This window comes from Salvelinus namaycush, chromosome 25 (genome assembly GCF_016432855.1).
Source record: "Salvelinus namaycush isolate Seneca chromosome 25, SaNama_1.0, whole genome shotgun sequence".
Taxonomy (NCBI): domain Eukaryota; kingdom Metazoa; phylum Chordata; class Actinopteri; order Salmoniformes; family Salmonidae; genus Salvelinus; species Salvelinus namaycush.
In genome coordinates this window covers 33,617,939-33,639,819 of record NC_052331.1, presented here as the reverse complement: position 1 = coordinate 33,639,819, position 21,881 = coordinate 33,617,939, and the positions used below count along the sequence as shown (strand labels likewise).

The 21,881-nt window shown below is 43.0% G+C and overlaps 1 protein-coding gene across 1 annotated transcript; it reads left to right on the top strand.

The window, feature by feature from the left end:
• The first annotated feature begins 1,200 nt into the window (after positions 1 to 1,200).
• On the top strand, positions 1,201 to 19,856 carry LOC120020585 (F-box-like/WD repeat-containing protein TBL1XR1). Its single transcript, XM_038964288.1, has 15 exons — positions 1,201 to 1,386; positions 3,099 to 3,160; positions 6,113 to 6,216; positions 7,288 to 7,433; positions 10,544 to 10,769; positions 11,183 to 11,315; positions 12,036 to 12,177; positions 12,592 to 12,655; positions 12,899 to 12,996; positions 13,175 to 13,357; positions 13,621 to 13,695; positions 14,696 to 14,823; positions 15,184 to 15,349; positions 15,691 to 15,792; positions 17,289 to 19,856. Exons 3-15 carry the CDS (start codon positions 6,159 to 6,161, stop codon positions 17,313 to 17,315), a joined length of 1,548 nt encoding a protein of 515 aa, XP_038820216.1. The 5' UTR covers positions 1,201 to 1,386; positions 3,099 to 3,160; positions 6,113 to 6,158; the 3' UTR covers positions 17,316 to 19,856.
• The last annotated feature ends 2,025 nt before the right edge of the window (positions 19,857 to 21,881 follow it).

The window sequence follows — 21,881 nt, the reverse complement described above, 5'->3', positions numbered from 1 at the left end:
GGTATCTGTAATCTACTATTTATTTTCCTGACACCCAGAAGTACTCGTTACATTTTGAATGCTTAGCGGGACAGGAAAATGGTCCAATTCATGCACTTATCAAGAGAACCTCCCTGGTCATCCCTACTGCCTCTGATCTGACGGACTCACTAAACACAAATATGTCTGAGTGTTGGAGTGGGCCCCTGGCTATCCGGAAAATTGAAAAACAAGAAATGGTGCCATCTGCTTTGCTTAATATAAGGAATTTGAAATGATTTATACTTTACTTTGATACTTAAGTATATTTTAGCAATTACATTTACTTTTGATACTTAAGTATATTTAGAACCAAATACTTTTACTCAAGTAGTTAGTATTTTACTGGGTGACTTTAACTTTTACTTGAGTAACTTTCTATTAAGGTATCTATACTTTTACTCAAGTATCACAATTGGATACTTTTTACACCCCTGCATAGCCTTGCTATTGAGAGATGCCGCCGTAGGCAGACCTGGCTCTCAAGAGAAGACAGGCTTTGTGCATCCTGCCCACAAAATGAGGTGGAAACTGAGCTGCACTTCCTAACCTCCTGCCAAATGTATGACCATATTAGAGACACATACTGTATTTCCCTCAGATTACACAGACCCACAAAGAATTCGAAAAACAAATCCAAATTTGATAAACTATCTACTGGGTGAAATACCACAGTGTGCCATCACAGCAGCAAGATTTGTGACATGTTGCCACAAGAAAATGGCAACCAGTGAAGAACAAACACTATTGTAAATACAACCTATATTTATGTTTATTTATTTTCCCTTTTGTACTTTAACTATTTGCACATCGTTACAACACTGTATATAGCCATAATATGACATTTGAAATGTCTCTATTCCTTTGGAACTTTTGTGAATGTAATGTTTACTGTTTATTTTGATTGTTTATTTCACTTTTGTTTATTATCTAATTCACTTGCTTTGGCAATGTAAAGATATGTTTCCCATGTCAATAAACCCTTTGAATTGAAATTGAATTGATCGTAATAAAAAAAATACCGCTCCTGCGCATAAGAAAATAGCACTACATCACTGGTTGAACAGTAGGAAACACGTTTCCTGTAAACTCTGATAACTATGCTTTGTGTACTCCGCTACAATGAGTGACGTTTGGAAATACTGTAGCAGGCTGCCAGGACTGCCCATTTTTGTAGGGAAAGTCACGTTGCTGTGTCTGAAGCCGTTGGTTTCGAACCGCCTGGCTCTGTATCTCTAGCTATTATCTTTAAAATGTTCATACATTTCCTTGAGATATCAATTTTGCAATATTTGTAAATGGATAACATGGTTTAGCTTGAACACGAGGATTACAGCGGAAACCATCTATCAAAAGATTTCAGACAAAGTAGGTACTGGATTATGGGGACATTTTGAAAGAGCAGCTAGCTAACTAGCCTAGCTTACTTGCTAGCCAGCTAGTGTTTAGCAGAACATTTCATATAAGACCGAATCGTATGTTTTGTATTTGTTGTTGGAACATAGGAGTGAATGCAAAATATTGCCACCCCTTTCAAAAGGATTGCCTTTGGTTTTTGAGACAACTACGTTAGTGTAGCTAGCTAGCTAACGCTAAGTCGTTTAGCAATGCCTCATGGGCACGGGAGTGTGGCGAGCGAAAAAAACACGTCGCGGTACTCAGGCTAGCTAGCTAACTTTCGTTAGCTTAGCCTCATTTGCTAACAACCGTGTGGGGGATGGGATTTGTGCTCTCCGGTTAGCTAGCCAGTTAGCTATGTAAGCTAAAATAGCTAGCTAGCGTTATGTCACCAGGCTAAGCTAACGTTAGGTGACAGACCGTAATAGTTTGGCTAGATGAATGAGTTTCTGTTATAATAGCTGAGGTTATACGTTAGATGAAATGTAAATGACGCAGTTAACTATTTAAGTTACCGATAGTAAATTGTGCTAAATTGTTAACTAGTAATTGACCTCCAATTAGTTAGCTACCAGTGTGCTAATGTTAGCAGTCTTCTGCCACTACTAGTAGGTCCTCATGCTTCGGCAGTGGGGGACTTTTGTTAACTGGGTGTTAAAGAAATAGAAATTGCCAGGGCCCAACCTCCCATTTTAAGACCATGATAATAATGAGTAGGGATTAGTCCGATCTTCGATATCAAGTAGAAGTGTTCTAATAGGCTACCACGGGAAATGACGTTAGCTAGATATCCACTGTTTAAACTCACTCCCAACTGATTAGTGACTTGCGTACAGTTAAAGGGAAGAGTTCATTAACTACTGTAGTAGGGAACGTCTCAGTCAGCTAGACTAGCCATCTCATTCAAGCATTGTATTTTCAAATAGAGAAGAGATAGAAAAATGGCGGTATTAATGATTTGTAGCACCAGAGGAAAAGTCCATCAAATACACAACCAAGTGTTTTTGTTGAGTGTGTGTTGTAATGGGATGGAGAGTGTGGAACCAGCCTCCCACTATAGTCTACACACAAACACTAACATATGATTTCTTACACATGCTATCAATTTCTTCAACCTTCTAGCTAGGTGTCAAGAAAACAAAGCTTAAGTAGAAACAAAATCATAGCCCTTACAATAATTTAACTACCATGTTGTAGGCTACATGTTGAAAATTCAACACACATTTTCAAGGTACACTACTACAACACAGTCCTTGTGTACTGTAGTAATAATTCTCCCTAGTCTGCTTCTTGCATTCTCCCACCAGGGCACTGGTAGCACAAAGGTCCATTGGCTGTTTTTGGCTTCAACACTGCTGACCTGGTTTGATAGTATAGTGAGTGACACAACCTTCTTGGCCAGTCAACTCACAACTCTTTCCTCCATCTGCCTACATAGGCACTGCTACATTTCCCTCACAACTCCCATACAACATTGGCATGTAATATCTATGCACTGGGATTTGTATGTTTGTCATGGATAATCATGAGGTCTGATGTTGCTATGAAATATGATAGTGTCATCCTCTTTCCATGCTATGTACTTTTAAACAGTATACTCAAGGTTTCACTCAAGCACTGGCTCCGAGGAGGGTCAACATGAACAACAGCGTCATTGTTATTGTCCCTGTCTTGGTTCCTAGATTGCGGAGTTCCTCCTATGGATGGTGGAGCAATGAGCTTCTGAAAGACACTTGATCACATGGTGAGTAGTCTGGAGCTGACATCATCGTATGTAATAGCCTACATCGGTCCCTTACAAGCAACATACACGTGCTTTTGTCCAATATAGTATATTAGAAAGCACAGTGGTTATCGCAGGTTCACACTTTGACTTGCTTGCAAAGTGCATTGTAAGGATGACTTTCTCTATACGTTGGCTCAGACCTGGACTACCAGGATGCAGAGTTAATTTTGGATACCCCATAGGATAAGCGTGTCATTTTACATCAACGTAGTGTTTTCTCGTCCGCCCTGTGAACTGTAGTGAAGGAGCACGAGAGGAGTCTGCAGGCACAGTCATGCCCCCGACAACATGTCAGGACTCTGGGGTTGAGGCCTGTACTTCAGTGTACGTCAAACAGAGAGACAAAGACCTCACGCCAGTGAGTCATATTCACCCTCCATGACCCGACAGACTTGTGGCACGACCTCAAAGCGGCACGGACTGGAAAAAGAAACCCCTTCCGTCCCTCGAACGCTGTAAATATTTATGTGGGGGAATAGGAATACTCATCGGCACAATTAGTAAACGCCTCAACCCGTTGTAATCTGTCTTGTCGAGCTGTAGCTGACATGATTTCCCGCTCATTCACTCTCGAGGCCCCGGCTGTGATTTATGGATGGAATGTGCAGTACAAACTGTGCGGTGCTGTGTTAATGCATTCACACTCACAGCCTTGGGCCTCGTGCTCAGGGAGAGAGTGCTGTCCTTGGGGCTCGTATTCATAGAACATAGGTTTGTCACAAAACTAGGTACTACAATACATGATTTTCCATGGCAGGAAAACACAAATCAGACAACTCTTTGGTCCTACTGTATGTAAAATATTGTACTATAGCTTGGAAAAGAAACATGTGATTCTGGGTGACAACATAAGGCTGGTTGTTTCCAATATTAGGACTGTTTTCCTCCGCAAATTTTGTCCGCTTCATGTTTTGTTTCCTTGCCACGATACTTCTGAGTTTCGTGATACTGGTATCGTGACAACCCTAGAGGGAGTGCAATACAGTAGAAGCTACAGTATACTATAGTCTACCGAGAGGCTTTTATACAATCTAGGGATGTTAACCGGTTAGCCATCAAAAATACATGTGATTGGTTATGCTTATTGGTCTATAGGTATAATTTGCATTATTTAGTATAATTAAATTGTCGGTTGTGTATTTTCATTAGTCATCATGTATCTTATCACACGCACAGCATACAGAGCCTAGTTTGAGGATAGGAATATCCTGTCACCTGTCAGACAGAATAAGAGCAGCTCCTGAAAAAGCTGCTACTGGAGTGAAACTTGTTTTTTATAAGCCCTGTCATTGCATAACTAATAACAATTCTAAATGCAATCATGTGCTAACTGTTTTGATGGCCAGGATTAAAAAGCTACTCTTATTTTTTTATTATTGTAATTAAAGCGTGCCTCCGATTCGCCATTTGAGTACATAGGCTATAGTCAACGGTAGGCAGGCTAGGCTATCAGCAGGTCACCCACCACTTTGCAATGTGAGCTATGGTCTGGCTTAACATCACTAATCCTGGCCAGTAGGAGGGTGTTTCTAAGCAGCTACGAGTTAGAATGAAAACCTGCCACTTTCTCATTCTTCTCCAATGCCTTTTGAGAAGGAGGCGAGGAGAGAGACCCTGTCTAATTGGTATGGGACAAGAGAAAAGCAGTGTACTCAGCAAATAACATGCAAACCTGTTGTCGGTGTATTGTTTGTTTAAAAAAGCTATTTTAGATTAATATATGTGTATATATATATATATATTGTATGTATGTAGACACCACCTCAGCAACCTGACTCATGCTCAATGTGAACACCTATGGGTGTCTCTGCAACGCGGTTCCGCACCCAACACTGTCATGATTCTGTCTGCGCCATGAAGTGCATCGTCATTCGCCAGAGTCCCAAGGCGCTCTTGATTTGATTAGCATTGGATCTAATTTCTGGTCTGAGTGTTGACTTTAGTGTGCTGGCATGACAGAGAGCTGGAAGTTTCAATCCAGCCACCCTCCACGTCCCTGTTTATTTCCACAGTTCTGTTTAAACAGTGTGTGGCTTTGCTTGAATAAATACGCGGCAGGGATACAAACTATGCTGGCTGTTATTCCTGAACCCCCCCCCCCCCCATTTCCTTTCCCTAGTGGTTTTGTCCACAAAAATTAGCCTGCCCTCTTTAAGGAGGGCTCGGTAATGATTTCCAGTTGTGGGGATTAATGAATGGAAACTAGTGCCTTGCCTAAGGGCCAGGATGGGGACACTCCACAACCCACCAAAGAAGAATTAAACTCCATGATTGTACTGCCAAATGATGATTGCTGTAGCCACAGTGTTATGAAGTTTGCCCAAAGTAGGTCGGGCAAGGTGAGGGATCAAAAGTAGGTCGGGCAAGGTGAGGGATCGAAAGTAGGTCGGGCAAGGTAAGGGATCGAAAGTAGGTCGGGCAAGGTGAGGGATCAAAAGTAGGTCGGGCAAGGTGAGGGATCAAAAGTAGGTCGGGCAAGGTGAGGGATCAAAAGTGGGTCGGGCAAGGTGAGGGATCAAAAGTGGGTCGGGCAAGGTGAGGGATCAAAGGGCCTTAGGTCATCATTCGTTGGGAGTTAGTCTTTTATTTATTTATTTTTGAATTACACCCTGTTTGCAAGGATCTACTATGCATTTACAATCTACACTACGTGTTGAAAGTCAATGTTGCCACTTGCCAAGACTACCAAGTTCAAAAGCATGCCCAGTTCCAACTAAAATACTTAGTTACTAATCAGTGTATTGGTAATCCATGGGCAAGTGTTCAAATGTTCAACCCTGACGAAGGCACTGGGTTCATTGACATGTCAGTTCACTCGGTTAATAAGTGTCTGAGTATAATAGGACTATACAGCATTCATATTTCGTCAGGCTAGGTGTTGTAACTGTGTCTGTCTCTTGTTCTTGCTAGGCTCCTATCTTGCGCTGACCCCATGGTTTAACCGCCAGGATTAAAAATGAGCATTAGCAGTGATGAGGTCAACTTCCTGGTGTACAGATACCTGCAAGAGTCGGGTAAGACAGACCTACATCTTCTCGTGTACTTTGTGCAGTAGACCGCTCCGGAAATGTAGTGTCTCGTCCTTTTTGAACATTTCTATTTCAACTAATTTGGGCCATTTATCCATTGTCAGATCTATAATTTATCTAGCTGAAATGCAGGAAAAATGCTTAATATATCTACCACCATATTCCTCAAATGGAATCTTAACTGAGTGTTACACAGCTGGTGAAGCTGGTTGAAATGATGTCACTATGACCAGACACGGGTTGAAATGATGTCACTATGACCAGACACGGGTTAAAATGATGTCACTATGACTAGACACTGGTTGAAATGATGTCACTATGACTAGACACTGGTTGAAATTGTCACTATGACCAGACACTGGTTGAAAGGATGTCACTATGACCAGACACGGGTTGAAAGGTCACTATGACCAGACACGGGTTGAAAGGGTGTCACTATGACTAGACACTGGTTGAAATGATGTCACTATGACCAGACACGGGTTGAAAGGAGGTCACTATGACCAGACACTGGTTGAAATGAGGTCACTATGACCAGACACTGGTTGAAATGAGGTCACTATGACCAGACACTGGTTCAAAGGATGTCACTATGACCAGACACTGGTTGAAAGGAGGTCACTATGACCAGACACTGGTTGAAAGGGTGTCACTATGACTAGACACTGGTTGAAATGATGTCATTATGACCAGACACGGGTTGAAAGGAGGTCACTATGACCAGACACTGGTTGAAATGAGGTCACTATGACCAGACACTGGTTGAAATGAGGTCACTATGACCAGACACTGGTTGAAAGGATGTCACTATGACTAGACACTGGTTGAAAGGATGTCACTATGACCAGACACTGGTTGAAAGGATGTCACTATGACCAGACACTGGTTGAAATGAGGTCACTATGACATCATTTCAACAAGTTTCGCCCGCTGGGTATAAACTCTTCAAGGTGAATGTAACCATAACAACCTAATGACGCAGTGTTGTGGCGATTTGAAGGACAGGGGTGTAACAACACTAATTTCCCTCTCTCCATCCCTTTCCCTGTCTGCCAGGCTTCTCCCACTCGGCTTTCACGTTTGGTATAGAGAGCCACATCAGCCAGTCCAATATCAACGGAGCTCTGGTGCCCCCTGCTGCCCTCATCTCCATCATCCAGAAGGGCCTGCAGTACGTGGAGGCAGAGGTCAGCATCAACGAGGTCAGTACCCTCAATGCTAACTTGCTTATTTACTGACGGTGCGCAACGCTAACCGCTAACTTTCCTATATATTGACTGTTTATTTGATTTAACCTTTATTTAACTAGGCAAGTCAGTTAAGAACAAATTCTTATTTACAACGACGGCCTAGGAACAGTGGGTTAACTGCCTTGTTCAGGGGCAGAATGACAGATTTTTACCTTGTCAGCTCAGGGATTCGATCTAGCAACCTTTCGGTTACTGGCCCAACGCTCTAACCACTAGGCTACCTGCCACCGTGTTCAATACCTTCTCTATGTAGCCTTTAATTTCCTAAATGTAAGACGGTTGAAGTTGCCCCAACCACAAATCTAGGATTACATTACATCTAATCCTAGGGAAGAGCAATCCTATGACATCATGCGCTCTATTGCTCTGCTATAGCTGATGTCATTGGATTGTAATTTTTTTAGTGCTCTACTACAGATTTTGACTAAAGTTTCTGGGTGAAGACGCATGTTAGACATATCAATTGAAACATAAAGAAGGAAATTTAAACTTTTGAGTGGAATTCCCCTTCAGCCATTAGGGGATTATAAAACCATCTGGCCCTGAATCACCTGTAGTGATGGGGTGGGAATTAATTATTACAAATCGCAATATTATTTTTGGACTATCTTATCGATATTTGACTCCAAGTATGGATTTGTAATGTATTTATTGTTATAATTTTTTCTACTGTAGGTAGTTAGCTAGTGCTAGTCATCTGTACCTGCGCCAAAACTGCTGTTTTTCATCCTATAGCTTGTTCTCCATTTTGTTTTTAAATAGTGAGCCAACCTGTTTTCAGCAATTTCTTTGTTTCCCTGACTGATCAAAACTCGTTTTCTACTGTTCTCTCTTGTCCCTCTGCAGCAGACATAGTGAGCAATATGTTTGGAACATCGAATCACAGTGAAAGCGCGCTGTCGAATCGTGAAAATCACAATACATATAGAGTCACAATGCATATAGAGTCACAATGCATATAGAGTCACAATGCATATAGAGTCACAATGCATATAGAGTCACAATGCATATAGAGTCACAATGCATATAGAGTCACAATGCATATAGAGTCACAATGCATATAGAGTCACAATGCATATAGAGTCACAATGCATATAGAGTCACAATGCATATAGAATCACAATGCATATAGTCACAATGCATATAGAATCACAATGCATATAGAATCACAATGCATATAGAATCACAATGCATATAGAATCACAATGCATATAGAGTCACAATGCATATAGAGTCACAATGCATATAGAGTCACAATGCATATAGAGTCACAATGCATATAGAATCGTGAGAATCGCAATACATAGAGAATCACAATGCATATAGAATCGCGAGAATCGCAATACATACAGTTGAAATAAGAAGTTTACATACACTTAGGTTGGAGTCATTAAAACTCGTTTTTCAACCACTCCACAAATTTCTTGTTAACAAACTATAGTTTTGGCAAGTCGGTTAGGACATATACTTTGTGCATGACACAAGTAATTTTTCCAACAATTGTTTACAGACAGATTATTTCATTTATAATTCACTGAATCACAATTCCAGTGGGTCAGAAGTTTACATACACTAAGTTGACTGTGCCTTTAAACAGCTTGGAAAATGGCAGAAAAAGATGTCATGGCTTTAGAAGCTTCTGATAGGCTAATTGACATCATTTGAGTCAATTGGAGGTGTATCTGTGGATGTATTTCAAGGCCTACATTCAAACTCAGTGCCTCTTTGCTTGACATCATGGGAAAATCAAAAGAAATCAGCCAAGACCTCAGAATTTTTTTTGTAGACCTCCACAAGTCTGGTTCATCCTTGGGAGCAATTTCCAAATGCCTGAAGGTACCACGTTCATCTGTACAAACAATAGTACGCAAGTATAAACACCATGGGACCACGCAGCCGTCATACCGCTCAGGAAGGAGACGTGTTCTGTCTCCTAGAGATGAACGTACTTTGGTACAAAAAGTGCAAATCAATCCCAGAACAACAGCAAAGGACCTTGTGAAGACGCTGGAGGAAACAGGTACAAAAGTATCTATATCCACAGTAAAATGAGTCCTATATCGACATAACCTGAAAGGCCGCTCAGCAAGGAAGAAGTCACAGCTCCAAAACCGCCATTAAAAAAAGGCAGTTTGCAACTGCACATGGGAACAAAGATCGTACTTTTTGGAGAAATGTCCTCTGGTCTGATGAAACAAAAATAGAACTTTTTGGCCGTAATAACCATTGTTATGTTTGTGGGGGTGCTTTGCTGTAGGAGGGACTGGTGCACTTCACAAAATAGATGGCATCATGAGGCAGGAAAATGATGTGGATATATTGAAGCAACATCTCAAGACATCAATCAGGAAGTTAAAGCTTGGTTGCAAATGGGTCTTCCAAATGGACAATGACCCCAAGCATACTTCCAAAGTTGTAGTAAAATGGCTTAAGGACAACAAAGTCAAGGTGTTGGAGTGGCCATCACTAAGCCCTGACCTCGATCCTATAGAACATTTGTGGGCAAAACTGAAAAAGTGTGTGCGAGCAAGGAGGCCTACAAACCTGACTCAGTTACACCAGCTCTGTCAGGAGGAATGGGCCAAAATTCCCCCAACTTATTGTGGGAAGCTTGTGGAAGGCTACCTGCAACGTTTGACCCAAGTTAAACAATTTAAAGGCAATGCTACCAAATACTAATTGACTTTATGTAAACTTCTGACCCACTGGGAATGTGATGAAAGAAATAAAAGCTGAAATAAATCATTCTCTCTACTATTATTCTGACATTTCACATTCTTAAAATAAAGTGGTGATCCTAACTGACCTAAGACAGGGCATTTTTACTAGGATTAAATGTCAGGAATTGTGAAACTGAGTTTTATTGCATTTGGTTAAGATGTATGTAAACTTCCGACTTCAACTGTATAGAATCGCAATACATATGGAATCGCAATACTTCTAAAATCAGCAGCTAAGTATGGTGATGATATCGTGAGGTCCCTGCAGTTCCCAGCCCCACCCATCATTAGTAGTACCTGAAACTGTGTAAGAACCCAAACTTCTGTCTTGTTGCCACCCAGGATGGCACTCTTTTTGACGGGCGGCCCATCGAGTCGCTGTCCCTGATCGACGCGGTTATGCCCGACGTGGTGCAGACGCGGCAGCAGGCCTACAGGGAAAAGCTGGCCCAGCAGCAGCAGGTCGGCAGCACTAGCGGCACCCAGGGCCTCCAGCCTGGCGGTGCCAAGAACGGAGAGGGAGGCACCGCTGCCAACGGCGAGGAGAACGGCGCCCATGGCTTAGCCAGTGAGCATAACCTTTTATTATTTTTGTTACATTTTCCATGTTTCCTTTCATGATCATGATGCCATAACAGTACAACTGATTTACAATACATAGGCCTCACACCTCTTGAGTTTAAAGCACAATGTACGGTGGAGACTGTTGTCATCCATACTAACACTAGCGTAGGTTTAGCTGCTATTCGACAAGCTAGCAATATCTCCCTCCGGTCATGGATTTAACGGGGTGGAAACTCCATCAGCCAATGCTTACATCAGTCCTATGCATTTTAAATGATGGAGGAATGTGCAAGTGCGGAATTGGCTCAGGACTCAGCCTGTGTGTCTAGCATAGAGATAGAACTCTAGATGGATATAAGACGTTTGATACAAGATGAGTCTATTATCTAACTTTTTGGTATGTGTGTGTGTCCCCAGACCACCATGCAGAGATGATGGAGGTGGACCGGGATGTGGAGATCCCCCAAAACAAGGCCATGGTGCTGAGGGGCCACGAGTCAGAGGTGTTCATCTGTGCCTGGAACCCTGTCAACGACCTGCTCGCCTCTGGGTACAGAGCAAACTCCTATATCCTTCTGTCTCACTGTCTGTCCTACTTCTGTCTCACTGTCTGTCCTACTTCTGTCTCACCGTCTGTCCTACTTCTGTCTCACTGTCTGTCCTACTTCTGTCTCACTGTCTGTCCTACTTCTGTCTCACTGTCTGTCCTACTTCTGTCTCACTGTCTGTCCTACTTCTGTCTCACTGTCTGTCCTACTTCTGTCTCACTGTCTGTCCTACTTCTGTCTCACTGTCTGTCCTACTTCTGTCTCACTGTCTGTCCTACTTCTGTCTCACTGTCTGTCCTACTTCTGTCCTACTTCTGTCTCACTGTCTGTCCTACTTCTGTCTCACCGTCTGTCCTACTTCTGTCTCACCGTCTGTCCTACTTCTGTCTCACTGTCTGTCTTACTTCTGTCTCTTTACAGAGCAGGGACATAGCCTAAAGATAAATGATTTCTGTTCATAAAGTAAAATCCACCTTCATACAGCATTGTTAGTCTGGAGAAGAATGCGTTGACCTACATTTTGATGTGGCAGAACTTAGTCAAGGATGTTTCCAACAGGTTGCTCGTGGTAACCTTCAGTGAAATAATGTTTATTTGTGTGTTTTGTACTCGCACATCTAATTGAATCCTACGCACCATATAATACAATCTACGTAGTCAGACATTACTGTGGTTTTAGGATAGCCAAAGAAGTTGGATGTTAGATGACAGTGTGTGTGCAGGTCTGGGGACTCGACGGCGCGGATCTGGAACCTGAGTGAGAACGACACGGGCAGCTCCACGCAGCTGGTGCTGAGACACTGTATACGGGAGGGAGGCCAGGACGTACCCAGCAACAAAGACGTCACCTCACTGGACTGGAATGTGAGTTGGAGAGAGACCCCGATTAGTTTGTCTTCCCAGCTGAAAATATGGGACGGCTTCTCTCTCCCATGGAAAATACAGGGCTGAGTAACAGTAGAGCTGGCTGTCATTTCCCTGCTCTATGAAGGATACTCAACTTGCATTTAACTACTTTGGGCTTAATCGCAACTCAAGACAAGCAGGCAAAACTGACTTTCTGGTAAATGTTTGGTGTCATCGGGAAATCATTTTTTTGCCAAGATTTTAGTAATGCACATAAATCTCAAATTAGGATCGGTCCCTTGTTTGGTCCCAATCTGGAGTGCAACAGAAACAAACAAATATATGGCAACCCAGAATTCCAGGTTATTTAAAGGGTTTAGTTTTGGTATTAAAAAAAAAATCCTAAATAACTGCTGAATTTGTCTTTTTCAGAGTGAGGGTACGCTGCTAGCCACAGGCTCGTACGACGGCTTTGCCAGAATATGGACTAAAGACGGTAAGCCATTTAAAGATGCACTACGGCCGTTGTCAATTGTTTACATAACATTTTTGCTTTAATAGTTTTAGGCAAACAATATAAGCTTTTGTCCACTGAGGTGATTTCTGGACAACATGTCTGTCCATTTAGGGGGATCCCTTTTGGCTAGGACAACAACTCAACATTTCTAAACTCCGAATTATAGATGGCCCATAGTCCTGTTCTCCTGCTAAACAAGCACCGTGACATGTGTTTTTGCAGGTAACCTCGCCAGTACCTTGGGCCAGCATAAAGGTCCTATATTTGCCCTTAAATGGAATAAGAAAGGAAACTTCATCCTCAGTGCAGGAGTAGATAAGGTAAGATAACGTAGCCAAGGTAGGATAATGTAGCCAAGGTAGGATAACGTAAGATAATGTGTTTTGTGATAGACAGTTTGGTTTAAAATCCTTTTAAATGAATTTGATTCATCATGGTGTGCTGTCATTGGTCATGCATGATGAAAGGACTCTGACAGTGTATCCGTCTCCCATTCAGACCACCATCATTTGGGACGCTCACACAGGAGAGGCTAAGCAGCAGTTTCCCTTCCACTCTGCGCCGGCCCTGGACGTGGACTGGCAGAGCAACAACACGTTTGCCTCCTGCAGCACGGACATGTGCATACACGTGTGTAAGCTGGGGCAGGACCGGCCTGTCAAGACTTTCCAGGGACACACGGTAAGACCAGGGACTGGCTGTCTGGCCTGGATGCGTTTCAACAGTCTCCTCTCAGTCACGTTGACATTGTGACTGACATTGATTCATCTCTATAGTCTAAAGGCCTCGTCTTCAAATTGCCCGTCCTCTTCCTGTTCTGTCACGTCACTACAGGAAGTGCCTTTAGACAGTTAATGCATTCTTTGTGTGCTGCTATATTATAAAGTTCACAATGTGTTTCCTTGTATTGCCACTCATCATCCCTTTCTCGTTCCCTCCTATAGAATGAAGTGAACGCAATCAAGTGGGATCCCACGGGGAGTCTGCTGGCCTCCTGCTCTGACGACATGACACTCAAGGTCATTACACACACACAGCTCTCTCTCTCTCTCTCTCTCACACACACACACAGCTCTCTCTCTCTCACACACACACACAGCTCTCTCTCTCTCTCACACACACACACAGCTCTCTCTCTCTCTCACACACACACACAGCTCTCTCTCTCTCACACACACACACAGCTCTCTCTCTCTCACACACACACACACAGCTCTCTCTCTCTCACACACACACACACAGCTCTCTCTCTCTCTCACACACACACACACAGCTCTCTCTCTCTCTCACACACACACACACAGCTCTCTCTCTCTCTCTCACACACACACACAGCTCTCTCTCTCTCACACACACACACAGCTCTCTCTCTCTCTCACACACACACACAGCTCTCTCTCTCTCTCTCTCACACACACACACACACACACACACACACACACACACACACACACACACAGCTCTCTCTCTCTCTCTCTCTCTCTCTCTCTCTCTCACACACACACACACAGCTCAGAACAAGCTTCCTGACATCTTCCTGAATGAAAGTGACCTCTAGCTACTGTACTGGCAAATTTGTATTTAGTGGAGTAAGAACAGAGTAGTGTTATTGGGGACCGTTGGTCCTAGTTTATAGTTTATAGGCCGGATCTACAACCTCTTCTTCCTGAGTCGGTCCCATGGTGCTACATAATGTCTCTGTCTCCTTCCTGAGTCGGTCCCATGGTGCTACATAATGTCTCTGTCTCCTTCCTGAGTCGGTCCCATGGTGCTACATAATGTCTCTGTCTCCTTCCTGAGTCGGTCCCATGGTGCTACATAATGTCTCTGTCTCCTTCCTGAGTCGGTCCCATGGTGCTACATAATGTCTCTGTCTCCTTCCTGAGTCGGTCCCATGGTGCTACATAATGTCTCTGTCTCCTTCCTGAGTCGGTCCCATGGTGCTACATAATGTCTCTGTCTCCTTCCTGAGTCGGTCCCATGGTGCTACATAATGTCTCTGTCTCCCGTCTGTCTCAGATCTGGAGTATGAAGCAGGACTCGTGTGTCCATGACCTGCAGGCCCACAGTAAGGAGATTTACACCATCAAGTGGAGCCCCACGGGGCCCGGGACCAACAACCCCAATGCCAACCTGATGCTGGCCAGGTAATAGAAGACGGTGAAACACTCCAACTCCCAGCATTCCTCTGGGGTTTTTATCATAAGCGGTTATGTATCATAAAAAAACATTTAGGATCTGTACGTGACGTAGTATGGAGTCATGTGTTCATCTCTATCTGACAATCTGTTTCCCCCCAGCTGAAGGAAAAAATAAAGAGCCCAGGATAGTCACTGTAATCAAATATAAGTGAATAGATCTTCTGTCCTTCCTCTGCCTTTTACCCTCCTAAACAGCTCCTGGGGCGCCGCACCATGCTCCCTCCCAAATGGGTGGTGTCTGGGTCGTTAGGAGCAGAAGATGAATTTCCAAGATGGATGCTAAAGTACTGTTCTTCTTCTCCCCAGCGCGTCGTTTGACTCGACGGTGCGTCTGTGGGACGTGGAGCGAGGCGTGTGCATCCACACGCTCACCCGCCACCAGGAGCCCGTCTACAGTGTGGCCTTCAGCCCCGACGGGCGCCACCTGGCCAGCGGCTCCTTCGACAAGTGTGTCCACATCTGGAACACACAGGTACGGGACGGACAGACACACACACAGTCGCTGACGTCACTCGTACATCATTCACATCTCAAGCCCGACTGTTTCTTGTAGGGCTGGTCTGGTGGTCGACGAATGGGTTTGAATATTTAGGTCTGAATCTGGGTGCCTGACTCTGATGTATATGATGCATTGATTTCAATGGGTGATTTCTGTGAAAATTTGAGTTCTACATGTAAATCTGGAGCTCAGCCCTTAGTGAGATACGTGTAATAATGTAAACATGATTGAAATTGAGTTGCCCCCAAATCCATTTCTCCTGGTCATTGTTTGGCTGATTACACCCCTGTCCCTCTGTCTGTCCCTCTGTCCAGACGGGGGCTTTAGTCCACAGCTATAGGGGAACGGGGGGTATCTTCGAGGTGTGCTGGAATGCCACGGGCGACAAGGTGGGAGCCAGTGCGTCAGACGGATCGGTAAGTCTCACCAGCTGTCTCTTAATGGACACAGCCAGGAATTATTTCCCTGGTGTCAGGAGGAGCCTGGCTTCATTTACACCCACTGTTCACGAGCACCAAGTAGTGACACTATATATATATAGATTGTAGTACTGTGCTAATGATCTGTTAGCTACCTGTCCAGTATCCAGCGTCTGTTATATTCATCTGGGGTCAAAAAGAGCAATAAACAGAATGATTTACTTGTCAACAGTTACAGCTGATGAGTAATGAATCAAATGGCTAGTTTGTCGATGGTCTTGAGCATCTACAGGTCATCTGTAAGAGATTGTCCTAGTAGTTCCACACCATAGTGCCCTCCAAGCTCATCACTAAGCTCAGGAACCTGGGACTGAACACATCCTTCTGCAACTGGATCATGGACTTTCTGAGGGACCACAGTGGGGGTAGGCAATAACGCGTCCGCCACGCAGACCCTCAATACGGGGGCCCCTTAGGAGTGTGTGCTTAGTCCCTTCCTGTACTCCCTGTTCACCCACGACTCCAACACCATTAAGTTTGCTGACGACACATCTACATCAACGGAGCTGTAGTGGAACGGATCGAGAGCTTCAAGTTCCTTGGTGTCCACATCACTAAGGAATTAGCGTCCACGCACACCAACAGTTGTGAAGAAGGCACGACAATCCCTTTTCCCCGTCAGGAGGCTGAAAAGATTTGGCATGGGCTCTCAGATTCTCAAAGTTATACGGCTGCATCATTGAGAGCATCTTGACTGGCTGCATCACCGCTTGGTATGGCAACTGCTTGGCATCTGAACGCAAGGTGCTACAGCGGGTAGTGCGTATGGCCTAAGTACATCACTGGAGCCGAGCTCTCTGCCAACTATGACCTCTATGCCAGGTGGTGTCAGAGCAAGGCTTAAAAATGGTCATAGACTGTTCTCTCTGTTACCGATACCAGGCGGTGTCAGAACCTTAGAGGTTCCGCAGATTGAATAATGAATGAAAATGAAGTGACTTTCTGCAGTGTATACTGCACCACTTAGACTAGTAATGGATGTGAGTTTGTCTCATTGTTAAAGGCATAGTTGGTTTCTATGTTAAAGGGATACGTCAGGATTTTGGTAATGGGGCCATTTATCTACTTCCCCAGAGTCAGATGAACTTGTGGATACCATTTTTATGTTTGTGTCAAGTATGAAGGAAGTTAAGAGGTAGATTCGCGAGCCATTGCCAACTAGCCAGATAATGTTAACTAGCATTAGCATAATGACTGGAAGTCTATGGTACCAGCTAGCAGATACCCATAGACTTTCAGTCATCTACCTCTTAACTTCAAACTGCAGGCAGAGACATACATTTTTTTTTATCTGACTGGGAAAGTAGATAAAGATCCTTTTAAGGCCAGGGGTTTTCCAGGTCTGGTCACGTGGTCAGAAAAAAAATATATGGCCCAGCTCATTACATATGACCTTTAACGTCTATCTTTCCTGCTCTCTCTCTCTGTTCCAGGTTTGTGTATTAGACCTGAGGAAATGACGCTCGTTTGGGGAGCCATGGACCGACTACGAATGTGTACATAGCCAAAATGACTGTCCCTGCCTGTCGTCTACACTGCTGTAGTCCCAACAGAAGCCATGGCCTGCCATCACAACCACCACCGACGGAGCGCTCAACACCCACATAAACACTTAAACTACACCTCCAGTGAAGGGTGTCTCTCCCCCCCCCCCCCCCCCCCCCCAAGTCAGACTCAGACCCACAGGAGAGACAAATTACTTTTACGTTCAGAGAATTATAAAATCCCAAAGGGGACCCATTGCATACATACCAAAACATCTGCTATTTTGTTTAGTTTCTTTCTTTTTATCCTTTATACCAGAAATGGCTTTTTTTCCCCTCACGTTGTTGGTGTGTGCATATTGTACATGTCAGCATGTTTTGTCGTCCTTTTGCCGTAGGTTTGTGTTACATGTCGGGGAAAGAGTGGAGAGGTCAGTAGGATTTTTGTTTCTTTTACAATTTGGGTTTGAAACTGTTTATTGGGAGAAATCCATTCACTTTGGCACTGTACTTTTGTTTATGGCTCAAGAAAACATTGAACAAATCTATATTTCATAAGTTGAAATGGGTTAATTTGTTTTCAATTGTAATTTTGATGCTTGTTTTTCAGTTTGCCCAAAATTGTCGTTTTTTTTTATATTTGTCAGAGAGCAGTTAGTGGGGAGGAAAGCAATATGTCTCATTTTGCTTGTTTACCTTGAGAAATGGTTTCAGGTGTGAAAACTGTTAGATCTCTGGACTAAAGATCATCACCGTTAGCTACTACATAACCCCATCCTTTCATATTCGAAGGACATGTTACTTTAGGTTTCAGTGTTATGTAGAAGGAAAGGCTGATCGTCCATCTGTGCCTCCGCGGCTCTTTTAGCCAGAACATAGGAATGGCAGTGCTTTGGGTAGCTCATGAATGAATAGGACACAGGACAACCCCCATACAAACGCCCATGTCAAAGTTAGCCGGGAGTTTTCATACCCGAAATTGGTCAAACATTAGATTTTGTCAATGTTCCAAGACTACTTTTGAGTCGTAACTTCTGACCAACTTTGATTTTGGAGTGAACCATTGTTTCAAGTGTTCTGTTTGAGGACGCACTGCTGTGTCTGCTCTTAAGTCATTGTGGATGATTGATTTTCTACCCAGCACCAACACTCGGAGACAGGCTGTGTCAAGGCCTATGCATGGATAGATGGGGCTTTTTTTGTGGTGTTCAGAAGGTGATATTTTCTAGGCAGGGAGATGAGAAGCAGACTTTGGAACATATGACTTGACGTAACATTCTAACTACATATAATATATATATATATATATATATATATATATATATATATATTATATGTGACATCACAGGGGATTCTTTTTGTATGCCACTTGTATGCAAGGTTGGTTTTGAAAAATGCTCCGAAATGCTTGGAAATGTGTTATTCTTATGCATCATGTGGGTCTTTCACCATGAGAAATGGGTCTTTATAAAATACCATTAAACGGTCATAGCTATAAAAGAGCAGCCCTAAGAATGGGTTTGTTTTAAGTTATTTTCTGCACTTAAGAATAATGCAAAACAGGAGATGTGTTCAAGCAAAAAGGTTTTGGGGTCAATTCCATTCTGGAAGTCAACTTCTAATTAGAATATGAATAAAATCTTAATGGAAAATAAATGGCAACTTTTTTTCCGTTATTGAATTGGAATTTGAGCACTTTAAATGGCGTTGACCACCAACCCTGGTTGGTACATCCAGACGCAGGATAATGCTGTTAGTTAAGTTTCTCTCCCGTAGCTGAACGCGTGTAGTCGTTCTGTGAAAAAGCGAGGGACCATAGTAGTTTCTAAACTGTTGACTTGTTGGGTACACATTGGATCCAAGCCAACTTCATGGCATTCCAACATACCATCTCGTGGCCCTAGCTAACATCCAGTGGCTTTAAAACACCAATGTTTTATTTTCAACAAAATAAATCTTCTCCAAAAGCCTCCTTTGCTCAAAGAATGTCACTTGTTTTACAAACGCATTTTGTACAGAAGCTAGCTAAGAGTATTTTGAAGTTTGCTTTAATATAACCAACAGTGAGTGGATCGTTCCATGAAGACTATTAGGAAGTCTTGACAGTGGAATGGTATTTTATAATGTTTGTTTTTAAAAAATAATCTTTTTACAATGCATTCAAGTGTTTGCTATTTCTTGTTCCTACCTAAAGTACTAATTCTATCTTTGCTATGCCTAAAAAGCTCTTGAAGGTTTTGTACTCTTTGAAAAACTTTTATAATTCTGATTTATTTGTAGCAAAAATGAACAAGAACAATAAATCTCAATGTGATTTATCCACAACACCCTGGACCATGTCGCTAAATACCAGTGTGCAGATAGTTTTTTTTGTTTGTTTCATTTTGTCTTCGCCCTCACCCATGTTATCTTCTCTCACTCACACAGATGCTGAGACTCTCTGCAACCTACGCATCTGACTGTTGTAATATCAATCAGATCTTTGAAACGTCTAGAATAAAAAATCTATTTTGATAATAGCCGTGTGGTTTTTCTGTTGACTTGGTTTGTTTCTCACCTAGAGACCTTTTGGTGTATTGCATGTTTTTTTTGTTTTTCCTCTTCAGTCATAGGTTGTGTAGTAGTCTATCCATGGTACATTCGGAAATATTCAGACCCCTTGACTTTTTTTCACATTTTGTTATGTTACAGCCTTTAAAATTAATACAACAATAAAAATCTACACCCAATACCCCATAATTTTTGCACTTCTATAAACAAAAATGGAATCTTACTTTTACATAAGTATTCAGACCCTTGACTCAGTACTTTGTTGAAGCACCTTTGGCAGAGATTACAACCTGGAGTCTTCCTGGGTATGATGCTACAAGCTTTCCACACCTGTATTTGGGGAGTTTCTCCCATTCTTCTCTGCAGATCCTCTCAAGCTCTTGTCAGGTTGGATGGGGAGTGTCACTGGACAGCTGTTTTCAGGTCTCCATAGATGTTCGATTGGGTTCAAGTCCAGGCTCTGGCTGGGCCACAAGGACATTCAGAGACTTGTCCCGAAGCCACTTCTGTGTTGTCTTAGATGTGTGCTTAGGGTCATTGTTCTGCTGAAAGGTGAACCTTCTCCCCAGTCTGAGGTCCTGAGCGCTCTGGAGCAGGTTTTCATTGAGGATCTCTGTACTTTGCTTCGTTCATCTTTCCCTCGATCCTGACTAGTCTCCCAGTACCTGCCATTGAAAAACATCCCCAAAGCATGATGCTTCACTGTAAGGATGGTGCCAGGTTTCTTCCAGATGTGACACCTGGAATTTAGGCCAAATAGTTCAATCTTGGTTTTATCAGACCAGAGAATCTTGTTTATCATGGTCTGAGAGTCCTTTAAGTGCCTTTTAGCAGACTCCAAGTGGTCTTATGTGCTTTTTACTGAGATGTGGCTTCCGTCTGGCCACTACCATAAAGGCCTGATTGGTGGAGTGCTGCAGAGATGGTTGTCCTTCTGGAAGATTCTCCCATCTCCACAGAGGAACTCTGGAGCAGAGTGACCATCGCGTTCTTGGTCACCTCCTTGACCAAGGCCCTTCTCCCCCGATTGCTCAGTTTGGCCGGGCGGCCAGCTCTAGGAAGAGTCTTGGTGGTGGCGAACTTCTTCCATTGAAGTATGATGGAGGCCACTGTGTTCTTGGGGACCTTCAATGCTACAGACATGACATTTGGTACCCTTCCCCAGATCTGTGCCTCGAAACAATCCTGTCTCAGATTTCTACGGACAATTCCTTCGACCTCATGGCTTGGTTTTTGCTCTAACATGCACTGTCAACTGTGGGACCTTATATAGACAGGTGTGTGCCATTCCAAATCATGTCTAATGAATTTCATTTACCACAGGTGGACTCCAAGTTGTAGAAACATCTCAAGGATGATCAATGGAAACAGGATGCATCTGAGCTCAATTTCGAATCTCATAGCGAAGGGTCTGAATACTTATTTAAATAAGGTCATTTTATTTATTTTTGCTTTGCTTTGTCATTATAGGGTATTGTGTGTAGATTGATGAGAATGCTTTTTAAATGTAATACATTTTAAAATAAAGCTGTAACGTAACAAAATGTGAAAAAAGTCAAGGGGTCTGAATGCACTGTAGCATCGTCCCTCGAGCACTTTCGGCACAGACAGAAGGAGCCAGATGTCTCACAGGATGTACAAATCTGAAGCATCCGTTTTAGAACTTCCACTCACCACCAAATATGGTAATAAGAGGAAGTCCAGTGATGGGAAGTGGGAGAAGATGGCGCCAGATGAAACTTGGACTCCGTTCTGCTAACTTCAGCTTTTAATACATTGTAGTTTTGGGAACAGAAAATCTGTTAAGAGCAGAGTGCTCAAAGTTTTGTAGACTAGACCCTTTGCCAAAGTTTTGAAAATATTGCGTTGTTTAAAAGGCGTGCAAGGGTGAATTGAGTTATTGTGCACACACACTTGTTATTCCCTAACGGAAATAAGCAAATATGCTAAACAAAAATATAAACGCAACAATTTCAAAGATTTTACTGAGTT

What these genes read in the sequence shown, in the direction of transcription:
- LOC120020585 (XM_038964288.1), top strand. Translation starts at nt 6,159, where the DNA reads ATGAGCATTAGCAGTGATGAGGTCAACTTCCTGGTGTACAGATACCTG. An exon ending in TCCACATCTGGAACACACAG is followed by an intron (nt 15,350 to 15,690) that starts GTACGGGACGGA and finishes CCCTCTGTCCAG; the next exon opens with ACGGGGGCTTTAGTCCACAG. An exon ending in CCAGTGCGTCAGACGGATCG is followed by an intron (nt 15,793 to 17,288) that starts GTAAGTCTCACC and finishes TCTCTGTTCCAG; the next exon opens with GTTTGTGTATTAGACCTGAG.